The 12,172-nt window shown below is 40.4% G+C and overlaps 1 protein-coding gene across 1 annotated transcript in view; it reads right to left on the reverse strand.

The window, feature by feature from the left end:
* LOC138813726 (vomeronasal type-2 receptor 116-like) overlaps positions 1–9,949 on the reverse strand; it is a 34,915-nt gene extending 24,966 nt beyond the window's left edge. Inside the window, exons 1-2 of the mRNA XM_070002106.1 lie at positions 9,869–9,949; positions 6,660–6,823 (exon numbers count right to left, since the gene is read on the reverse strand). Coding sequence (XP_069858207.1) covers positions 6,660–6,823; positions 9,869–9,949 — 245 coding nt within the window. The remainder of the gene's footprint in view (positions 1–6,659; positions 6,824–9,868) is intronic.
* Between the last annotated feature and the right edge of the window lie 2,223 nt (positions 9,950–12,172).

The following is a 12,172-nucleotide window of genomic DNA, read 5'->3' on the forward strand; positions in this document are numbered from 1 at the left end:
CTATCCTTTTTTACAGATGACATGATCCTATAGTTAAAGGACCCCAAAATCTCCTTCCGCAGCCTAAGAAGTTGATCCAAAACTTTGTCAAAATAGCCAGATATAAAATCAACCCACAAAAATCAATACCTTTTTTAAGCCTTTATCAAGAAGATCAGGCTGAAATCAGAAAAGAAACTCCATTTGAAATAGCATTAAAAAATACAAAATACATAGGAGTTAACCAAAGAGGTGAAAGACCTCTATAGTGCAAAGTTTAAAATTTTCAAAAACAAAATTGAAGAAGTGGTAAGAGGATGGAAAGATAATCTGACTTCCTGAATTGGAAGATTTAACCTTGTGAAAATGAAAATACTGCCCAAAGCAAATTAAAATTCAATATAATATCCACTAAATTCCAACAAATTTGTTTAAAGAGATGGAAAAAGCAACCCTAAAATTCAAATGACAAAAGGCCCTGAATAGCAAGAACAAGCCTTAGCAAGTGGAATATTGTAGAAGGAATAACAATGCCAAACTTCAAACTCAATTATAGAACCATGGTAATGAAAACAGCTTAGTGGCAGCACAAAATAGGTCAGACGACCAATGGAACACACTAGAAGATCCAGAATTGAACCCACAGATCTATAGCCATTTAATATTTGATAAAGGGGCTAAAATATTGAAAGAAAATAGTCTCTTCAAAAAATGGTGCAAAAACTAAATAAAATAAAATTTTTAACTTTTATCAAGATTAGTGGTAAAAGTGACTATATAGGTAAGCTGAAAATATTCTAACATAGTAAATATGCCAGAGAAATCATACATATAATTCTTATGAAGTTGGAAAAATTATTGGTGTATCTAGTATTTACTATAGAACAATGTAAAATTGGATATCCATTCTTATAAATGATGGGAGGACTACAATGCAGTTGCAATTTTCATTTGTATGTTTTTAATATTTTACCTTAAAGTAGTAAATGAAAAAGTTTTATTAAAATTTAAATGAAAGATTTCATTAAAACATTACTATATATCCACTTATGCATTTGATCATCTTCCTCTACTTCTTGTATATTTTCTCTTTTTCTTTCATCCTCATCAGCTGGGATAGTGGCCATCATTCTAAAATATCCTGCTGTAATCCTCTTTGAGCTTCCTAAGTAGCACAAAATCTGTAACAGATAAATGAAATCTTATAATTCAGAAATCAAAAGTCACTACCAATGAACTCAATAAAGGAGAGAAAGTGTGGAAGAAGCTTCAATAAACCTAAAGAAGTTACATAATGGCAGGAATCAGAAGTGATCTATCAACAATGAATGGGAATGGAAATGCAGGGAATCCTACCAATAAAAAAGGGTTAGAAAGGTTGAAATAAAAACTCGAGGCCAATCAATAGATTAATTCCAAGAAACTCAATTTATGATCAATAGCCCTGGGTGACTTAAGAAAGGAATGTGAGCCAGGCCCAGAAAAATGTAAGTTCCATGATATCCCTCATTGTGACACCTAGAATGTGCCTATAAATCTACAAGTAAATCAACTAAATGGTGAAAAAAGCAACACTGAGATATGGTAAATGATACAGTCTCTAAGCATTACACACAGTGAGAAATAAAGAGGATAATAATCTTTATTTTCATTACAATTTTAGAGCTTTAACATTTATCAATGATACAATAGGCATGAAACTGGACTTTTTATTTTATTATCTTTAAGTAGTTGTACATAGAAGTTCCCATTCTACAAAACAATATATGAGTTTTTATACTTTCTTTTTTTTTGTAGTGCTGTGGTTGGAACCTAAGGTTTCACACATACTCACATAAGTTATACCCCTCAGACCATTTCAACAAAGATCTGAATAAACCATCTCTCATCAACATACTGAGTTTTCTCCAGGAGAGATCGTGGTCTAAGACAAAATTAGCCAGATTTTTTTTGGTCAGATGTGGGGCTTTAATTCTGGGCCTGGGCACTGTCCCTCAGTTCTGCAGCTCAAGGCAAGTGCTCTACTTCTTGAGCCACAACACCAATTCCTGTTTTCTTAGTGGATTATTGGAGGTAAGAATCTCACGGACTTTTCTGCCCAGGCTGGCTTTGAACCACGATCCTCAGATCTCATCCTCCTGAGTAGCTAGGATTAAGGTGTGAGCCACTGGCACCCAGCTAGCCACATTTTTGTGTGGTTTAAATCACTTTATTTCATTACCTTTTTGTATGTTTTTTTTTTTTGGTAAAACTACTGGGTAAAGGACTTAACAATTACATGAGAAAGCTAATGAGTACATTGCCTATCAAGCATTGTTACCTCCTCCTTTGTTTTTCCCCTACCATCCCTTCCCTCCCACCTTCACAACTTACCCCACCACCCCCCCTCAGCCAAATTTGTAAAGTTGTTTTCTATATAGTATGTTGTACATCTCATTTTTACATTGGGTCAACCTTTATCCCCATTTAAGCATTTTGTTTTTCACCCTCCCCTCCCCAAATTAGAGAAATGTATATACAAGAAGCAGGGCACTGACATCAAATACAGTAAAACTGGGGGTTATAGTGTGGGGAAAGATCATAAAAAGAAACAAAAAATTCACATGGTACATTATAAATACTTTAGAAACAATAGCAAGAAAGAAAAAAACACTTGTATCCCTACGTTGGGGTTCATTTTACTTAACATCAACCTATCTGGTCATGTGTACGGAGCTTTTGACCTTTTCTGCTTGTCCTAGACATATACTAGTTATTGCAAATAAGGGAAACCATGGGACCTATGTTTCTTTGGGCCTCGCTTACTTCACTTCATATAATTTTTTCCAAACCTTTCCATTTCCAACCAAATGGGGCAATGTCATTCATTCTTATGGAGGCATAGAATTCCATAGCATACATATACCAAATTTTCTTGATCCATTCATCTACTGAGGGGCATCTGGGTTGAATCCACATCTTAGCTATGGTAAATAATGCTGCAATAAATGTAGTTGTGCTGATAGCTTTAGTATGGTCTTGTTTGTGATCATTTGGGTAAATGCCCAAAAGTGGAATTGCTGGGTCGTAGGGGATCTCTATGTGGAGTCTGTTGAGGAACCTCCATATTGCTTTCCAAAGTGTAGCCACATTTTTTAAATAGTAAAAAAATATTGAACACATGTGGAGATTACACTGTGGTAAGTCTAGAAATTACCATGCAGGTATCATGACAATTAAATGAATTATTTTTCAACCATAAACAAATAATTAAATTAACTTAAAAGTATTCAGTTTAATTAAATGATTAATACATAATTAGATAAGTTGTTTTTTCAAGGTAAATTTCAACAAACATATTATAGGAACAAATAACAATGAAAACAATATCAGAATCTATAAATATAAAAAAGGAGGAATAAATTGAAACTGTAATCACCTTTGCTTAAATCAGGGATACAGATACTATACTAAACAACGTACAATGCACCTCAAGGAACTACACAAACAAACCCAAAATCAGTAGAAGTAGTGAAAGAATCAAATAGAAGAAAAAGAATTAGAGCATAAAACACAATAGCAATAATCAATAAAGCAAAGAAGAGGGTCTCCAAAAACAACAGGGTGATCAGACTGAAATCAAAACCATAACCAATCAAATGGGCAAGCAAAAAAATTACACATACCAACACATACCTCCCATTATTCTGGATGTCAGAATCAATATGGTGGAAATAGCCTTATTATGCCAAAACCACCTACAGATTCAGTGAAGTCTCCATCAAAATTCCTATCATTTCCTTCGCAGAAATAGAATAAGCAAGACTAAATTTGGGGGAAACAAAAGTTATCAATTAGCCAGAGCTATCTTAAGACACAAGAACAATACTGACGTATCCCTATACCTGTTTAGATCTTCTACTGCAGTGCCATAATGAGGGGGGAAAATACCCATAAAAGCAGACACATAGATCAAAGAAATATACAACCAAGAAGTATTGGCAAACAACTCTAGGTATTGGAATCTTGGAGATGTTGCCAAAAATACATTAATTAACCATAACACCCTTGGTAAGGGGTGGAATTGGCAAAGTGGATATACTTAAATAGAACTCAAATACCACATAAAATAATAGCAAGAATTAAGCTCTGGACATGAAAGTGATAAATCTGTTGTCTCATTCACAAGGCCCTACATTCTACCCCCAGCACTGGAAATGCAAAGTAGCTGGGGTTGCACCAAACTGAAAACCTTCAACACAGTGAAAGAAATGGGAGACAGTCGAATGGTTGAAAATCTTGCTAGCTATTCATCTCACAAAGGATTGATTAATAGTGTAAAACTGAAATACCAGCATCAAATCCAGTGAAACAGGGTAGTTATACCATGGAGGAAGAACATATAATAAGAACAAAAGAAATCACGCAGTGTCTTTTAAGTACATTAAAAACACAAGCAAGAAAAAAAGAAACAAAAAACTCTTGTGTCCCTGGCTTGGGGTATATTTTGGTTAACATTATCTCATGTGGTCACATATACATAGCCTTTGACCTACTCTGTACATGTCCTAGACATACACTAGTCACTGCAAACAAGGGAAACCATGGGACCTATGTTTCTTTGGGCCTGGCTTACTTCACTTAATATGATTTTTCCAACTCTTTCCATTTACTAACAAAAGAGGCAACGTCATTGTTTCTGACCGAGGCATAGAATTCCATTGTGTGTGTGTGTGTGTGTGTGTGTGTGTGTGTGTGTGTGTGTGTGTGTGTGTGTGTGTGTGTGTGTGTATCACATTTTCTTGATCCATTCATCTACTGAGGGGCATCAGGGTTGGTTCTATATCTTACATATAGTAAATAATACTGCGATAAACATAGTTGTGCTGGTAGATTTGGTATGACCTTTTTTGTGATCCTTTGGGTAAATGCCCAAAAATAGGATGGAAAAAAATCCAAGCAAGGAACAAACACATGAGTAGACACTTTAAAAATTAAAACATACAAATGCAAAAGCAATACAGAAAAATGTCCAAATATTTGAGTAATGAGGACAATACAAATCAAAGCTACATGATTTAACCATCAACCCAGACAAAAATTACAGTTTTGGTGATGGCATCTAAAAATTAAAGATTGGAGATTCTTCAAGGAATTGAAACTACCTATGCTGATGGCCCATACCTATAATGCTAGCTGAACAGGAGGCTGACACCCAAAGATCCTGAGTCAAGGCAACTGCATCAGAAAACTTCATGATAAACTTTCTCTCCAATTAACCAACATAAAGCTAGAACTGGAAGCGTGCCTCCATGAGGTGGTAGAGCATCAGCCTTGAGAGAAAAAGTCAATCAAAAGTGCAAAGCAAGCCAATCACTAGTGGCTCATACATAAAATTTTTCTAACTCCCGGGCTGGGAAGGTGGCTCAGTAGTAGAGCGTTTGCCTTGCATGCATGAGCCCCTGGGTTCGATTCCTCAGCACCACATAAGCAAAAAAAAAAAAATTTTCTAACTCCCTCCCCCCAAAAATTTACTAACCCAGACCAGACTTCACTTTGTATCTGTGCCTAGGCAGACAAACCCATGAGACTCTGCTTGCCTATTAACCACCAGAATGTTGGAAAGATTTGTGGCTCAAGTAGTAGAGTGCTAGCTTTGAGTGAAAAAGCTAAGGGACAATGTTCAAGCCCTGAGTTCAAACCCAGGTACTTGCAAAAATAGTAAACAAATGAATTCAGAGGGAAAAAATACAGGTAGACCCATTTTAACATGGAGTTGTACAGGAAACTATGTTGAAAATGAACCTTACAACTTCACCAGGGAGGAGGTGGTGTGGAGTTGGGGAGGTGAGGAGGGAAGGGATGGCAGGGGAAAGACAGAGTAGGTAACAATGCTGAATAAGAAATGTAATCATTGGAGATAAAAGTCTTACAGATTTTCCTGCCTGGGCTGGCTTCAAACCTCCATCCTCAGATATCAGATCTGTGAGTAGTTAGGATCACAGGCATGAGCCATTAGCTACAATAAGAATGTTCATCAAGCAGGGTACTACTCATGAGGCTGAGATCTGAGGACCGAGGTTCAAAGCCAGCCCTGGCAGGAAAGTCCATGAGACTCTTACCTCCAATAAAATGCTAAGACACCAGAAATGGCACTGTGGCTCAAGCCTTTAGAGTGCTCGAATTGAGCTGAAGAGTGCAAGGACAGCATCCAAACCCAGAGTTCAACCCTCACAACTGACCCAAATTAAAAAAAAAAAAAGAAGAAGAATGTTCATCAATGTCTTCAAAATGGAGCTTTCACTAAAAGAAAGTTCTCATACTACTGGCCTAGTGGGCAAGGAAATGTGGCTGCAGACTTTTACACAGAACACATGGCAGTATTTCAGGTTATTTGTAAGAACATCATTTCATCTTCTGCAGTGACCGTTGGCATGCAGGAGATACCAAGGATGCTACAGTAAAGTTAAGAATTCACCAACCTTGAAAGGTGAACCTGCATGGAAGGAAATAGAGTCCATTCTTACTACCAGGCAGGAAAACACTCAACAATAGATGCAAGAGAAAATACGCAGCTGTTCCTGCTGCAATAGGGATGGAAGGTCAGTGTAGTGAAGACAGAGATCATTGATTGTTCCCTCATCCATTGGCACATCCTCAGAATATAACACCCAATGGGAATAAAATGATGAGTTACTTACGGTATGTTCTCTTCTTCCCTAGAACCTTCACTGTTACTAAGATGAATTCCCAAAGTGTGGAGAGGGAAAAACCCAGCTATCATCACATCTCCATCCATGTGCGCTCGGTGCTTCATTGCAGAAAAGCAGCTAGTTCCAGCCAAGGACCTCACAAGGAAGGGAAGCTGGAGAAGAAGGAGTGTGAAAGTCATAAGGTGTCGCTACCGCCTCGACCAGCAAGGAAGATGCGACACCGAACTCTTCTCTCTGCAGTTTATTCAAGACCTTTGAGTAATCTTCTGACCCCAACCCCGGGGAGAATTCCCCACAGCCTTAAGTACCCGCTGGGTAGCCAACCCTGATACGCCATGTGGGAACCACCAATAGGTTCAGGTGAGCGGAAGAAAGCCAGATTCTTTGCCTTAGCCATATAAGGAGTTGTTTACCACGAGAGCACTCGCCATCGGGAAGGCGGAGGGCGGAAGCCGGCGCCATCTTCCAGGTGCGGCCTCTCGCAGCTCTCTACAGTTCCCCCTTTTTTGTTTAAAGAACACAGATGAGAACAGAGGTCTGATCCCTGTTGTGCAATGCAAGGACTGCATACAAGCCTTCTCCCAGAGGGTATCTTCTCTAGGGATGACTCAGCCTGTCCATTGATTCGTTTTTCACAAGGACGGGAAAAGGCGAATCGAACCCGTGTGCAATCAAACATGCTCTCCTCGAGGGCAAAACTCATGCCTCTCGACTGCAGTACTTTGGCTTTGCAATCTGTGTTCATTGTTTTAGGGTGGCAAGCCACGCTTGGGGAGACTGACCTGCTCCAATGACTGTAAAGGTATGGATAATCATGGCTGCACTGCGACGCTGAGAACCTCTAATTTGGCAAATGCACCACAGACATACCAAGGAGGCTAACACCAGGAGGCTGTCAGGGCTCCTAAACCCGCCCATTCCTTAAGATGATTCATAGCAGCGGAGATCCATGAAGATAACCCCTCCGCCAATCCAGCATCCACTTGGGTCGAGTTCACCATGACGATGGCAACCCTGAGCTGTTCCATCAGGCTGTCAAACTCCCCAGTTCAATTACCTAAAAGATAACTAGACAACTGTTTAGACAAATTTGCAGCGTTTTTTGAATAGGTTTTTTTCCTGGGCCTGAACTCTGGGTCTGGGCGCTGTCCCTCAGCTCTTCAGCTCAAGGCCAGCGCTCTACCACTTGAGTCACAGCATCACTTCCGGCTTTTTTCATTTCTTTTTGCTTATGTGGTGCTGAGGAATCGAACCCAGGGCCTCATGCATGCAAGGCAAACACTCTACCACTGAGCCACCTTCCCAGCCCCTTTCTTCTGGGTTAATTGCACCACAGCAGCAGCTAATCCAGCATTAGTTAGTGGTCCGCCCAGCTCTCTGCAAACTTTCATCCATGCTTCTAGTCCCCTATTCTTATATGGGGTTTGGCGGCTCTGCATTCCTTAGTGCACTGCTCGTAAACAAGCTGTTTAATTAATGGCATGGCTGTGTCTGGGTCACCAAAAATTCTGCCAGCAGCCTCGACCATATGAGCAACAAAGTCCGAAAAGGGCTCTGTAGAGCCCTGCAGGATTTTGGTGAGATTGCCACTCACCTCGCCTTTATTTGGTCAGGCCTTCCATGCCTTTATGCCAATTTTATTGATTTGTTCATAAACTTGAACCGGGTAGCCTATCTGCTGATTGGCGAATCTCCCCTGTCCAAGCAGCATATCTCTGTCCCAAGCTGGGTTCCCCACAGCCTGATTGGCTGCAGCCTCTTCACTAGCAAATTCAATCAAAAAGGCCTTCCAATCTAAATACTGACCTGGGCTCAAACAAGCTCGTGCGAGCCCACTCCAATCACCGGGTGTCATGCAATGTCTGTTTAGGGCCTCCACCTGGGCTACAGTAAAGGAGGCTGTGATTCCGTATGTCCGCACAGACTCAGCTAAAGATTTTATAACCTTAAAATCTAAGGGTTCATGATAACGCTGTCCCTGTGGATCCTGAAATATTGGACAGGCTAGATGTAACTCGGTTCTGACCGCTTTCCACACGCCTGGGCTGAAAGAACAGCAGGGGCTGCCACTTCCAGGGTCCTCCGCATAGAGCAGAGGGGCCGAAGGTGTGGGGCGGTGCACGGAGGGCGTGCATTCGTCTTTATCTGGGTCCTCTCTCTCCTTCCCTTTCCTCCTCTTTCTTATCTTTGTTTTTTCTATTTGTTCTATGAGTGATTGTAGTTCCTCTGAGTCTGTAGACTCAGAGGTCTCTAGTTCAGCAAAATCGGGGTATAACCCCCCCTTGCTCTCCTCCTTTTCGCAGTCTGCCCTTTCCGATCTTTCTTCCTGCAGCATTTCTAGGGCGGCCTGACCATTCTCTACCGCCTCACTGCAACGCTGGTCCTCGAGACAGCCTCTTATCAGTTTCCATATTGGTCTCACTCCGCTCTTAAGCGTTCCTTGTTCAGAGGCAAAATCTAGGTCCCTCCCTAGTTTCTCCCAAGAGGCCACCGTGAGGCTTCCGGAGACAGCAAACCACGGGGCAACGGTGTCACATTCATTCAAAAATCTCTCTAAAGTACTCTTTTGTATTTTTAACTTTTTTGAGTGCAGTAGCTCATTGAGAGCCAAAAAAATTGGGTGCGAAGAAGAAGCGCCCATGTTTTAAACATTTAAAGCTGGTAAACAAACTTTTACTTTCACTTTTGGCTACTCTATTGACTAGCCCCGGGTTCTCACTCTCTCTTTATCTACCGAGAAGAGCAAAAATCCCCCCACTCTTGTCGCGGATTCCCCTTTTACCTGGGAACTTACTCCCCGCTCTTGTCGCGGATTCCCCTTTTACCTGGGGACTTACCCCCGCTTTTGTCGCAGATTCCCCCTTTACCTGGGGACTTACCGGTGCACCACCCTGACCGCAGAGAGTTCTGAGTCCTCGTTGAGGTTATGGCTGAGTTCCCCTTACGGGCCACCACTTGTCGCTACCACCTCGACCAGCAAGGAAGACGCGACACCGAACTCTTCTCTCTGCAGTTTATTCAGGACCTTTGAGTAATCTTCTGACCCCAACCCTGGGGAGAATTCCCCACAGCCTTAAGTACCCGCTGGGTAGCCAACCCTGATACGCCACGTGGGAACCACCAATAGGTTCAGGTGCGCGGAAGAAAGCCAGATTCTTTGCCTTAGCCATATAAGGAGTTGTTTACCATGAGAGCACTCGCCATCGGGAAGGCGGAGGGCGGAAGCCGGCGCCATCTTCCAGGTGCAGCCTCTCGCAGCTCTCTACAATAAGGTACATCCCTGAAGCCTCTGCCAAGCAGGCAGGAAGTGAGACACACAGTGTCAGATACCTTTATTCAGACATATGTGTGCATATGTGTCTTTTTATTGCCAGAGATCTATACCATAGCTCATCTTTCATCAAAGCCTCTTGTGAGTCCCCAGAAACCATATCCTTAGGCTCTACATCTGTGTCCTTCATCCAGGAGAAAAACATGAGCTGGAAAACATGTTTGTGGATTTGCCTTCTTTGGCCCAGGTACTATGATTTCATCCAAAACCACAGAGAGTGAGGCCCCAGAGATGGAGTTATCTTGGATAGTTTTTATCCAACATCTGTGTCAAGAAACCATTTTCATGAAAGCCATTTGGGATGATGCAACTGGATTGTCTCAGAGGATGTCATGTGCTGTGCATGGTGCAATGTCCTGAAGAGTCTGTGTCTGTGAGATGTTAACCAAAGTTATGAGAGCATCATACCCAGAGAGTCGATTCACACACACCATGTCACAACAGCCACCGAACATTGGTGGTTGATCCAGCCAGGTTTCAATGGGAATTCCATGTGCAGAACCCTACAGAAATGCACCCATTTTCTACTGCCTGAGGAAGCAAAGATGCTGCTGAAACCAGCAATTACATGTCAATAACTCAAGGTAAAATCTGAAATTTAGTTCCACTTTTGCATTCTAAACTGTCACTCTCAAACAGGTAATTATTACTAAAAAGCTAAGAGAGGTATTTTCATGTTGCAGCTTTCTGAGGACAGATGATAATAGAGGAAATTCTTCTCAATGACAAACCAAAATCAATATCAAAACCAACTATATGATTTTTATTTTTCCACATATGTTAAACCCAAATTCCATATAGAGACTTCAGTGGCCCTTTAGAACTGAGGTTTCTCAGGGCAGTGAACATACTCTATACAAGGATGTTGTGTTGGATATACATTATGGTACATTTGCTCATATTCATGCACTGGGTATCAGAATATATGTATCACATTTGTACTTTTAAAATGCAGGAGGAAAAGAAACTCCCCTTCTCATGAAATTGCACAGTTTTTTTTGCACTTTTGTATTCATTACATTACATATGATTTTTATCACTTATTTTTAAAAATTTTAGTGGCATATATAAGCTGGACCTAGGATTTATTTATATATGTATATGTATGCATACAATGGGAATGAGTCTCAGAAGGAGGTGGCACTAGTCCATATCATAAATCTATACTTTCTGGAGGAACCTACACACAATTTACTTAGTGGGTGCCTGAAATTACATTCTCATGATTAGTGTTTAAGTGTCTCCTTTCCTACATCCTTAACAGCATTTGTTATTTCTATTCTCTATGACAGAGCTTGTCACCGGAGTAAAATAAAATTAAGTGTCATTTATTTTTGCATTTCTGGTAAGCCAATAATATGGAACATCTCTGTATTTTTATTAGCCTTTTATACTTCTGGTTTTGAGAAGTTTCTGAAGTTTCTTTTAGTTTAATTACCAGATTGTTGATTGGTTTGTGCATTCTTTAGGAGTGTAGTGTTTTGAGCTTCCTGCATACTCTGGCTATTAATCACTTGACAGCTGTTTAGTTGGCAAATTGTACAAGCCACCTATTCAGTTTAGTGACTCTTTGTTATGCCAAATGCTTTTAGTTTGATATAATCCCATTTGATGATTCTTGCTCTTATGTACTGAGTGATTTCAAATTTTTATCAGGAAGTTACTGGCTATACAGGATGCTCTGCCGTTTTTCCTATCTGCATTGTATTGTTTTATCTTAAATTTTAGCTCTCTATTTTCTGGAGTCTAGAAAAACAAGGATCATTGACAACTTAGAGCACCCTGGGTTATCTGACCACAGTGTACAGGAGAAGATAACTGTAAGTTTAGTCAGGAAGGGGGTAGCTCTTGAGTGTAAGCATTTAATCAGCAAATGTAATGCCCTTATGTGTACAAGCATGCAGCCTTTGCAGTCTTCCTAGTTCATAGACTAGAAGTTTCCCTGTCACCAGCAATTGTTTCTGGGATTCTAGAAAGGAAGCTCTGAAGATGAAGCATTTATCCATTGGGTGTTTTTAAGAGTTAAAGTGTATTAAGCAGAACTATAGTTTACAACTGTCCACATACACTAATAAGAAAACTTTAGCAGTTCTGCATACAATGAAAAATGGAAAAAGGATTTTACCGGCTCCTCAGAAAAAGATGTAGTATCTCTATCTCCATTGCATCA

This window comes from Dipodomys merriami, unplaced genomic scaffold (assembly GCF_024711535.1).
Source record: "Dipodomys merriami isolate MVZ:Mamm:240054 unplaced genomic scaffold, mDipMer1.0.p SCAF_6, whole genome shotgun sequence".
Lineage (NCBI taxonomy): Eukaryota > Metazoa > Chordata > Mammalia > Rodentia > Heteromyidae > Dipodomys > Dipodomys merriami.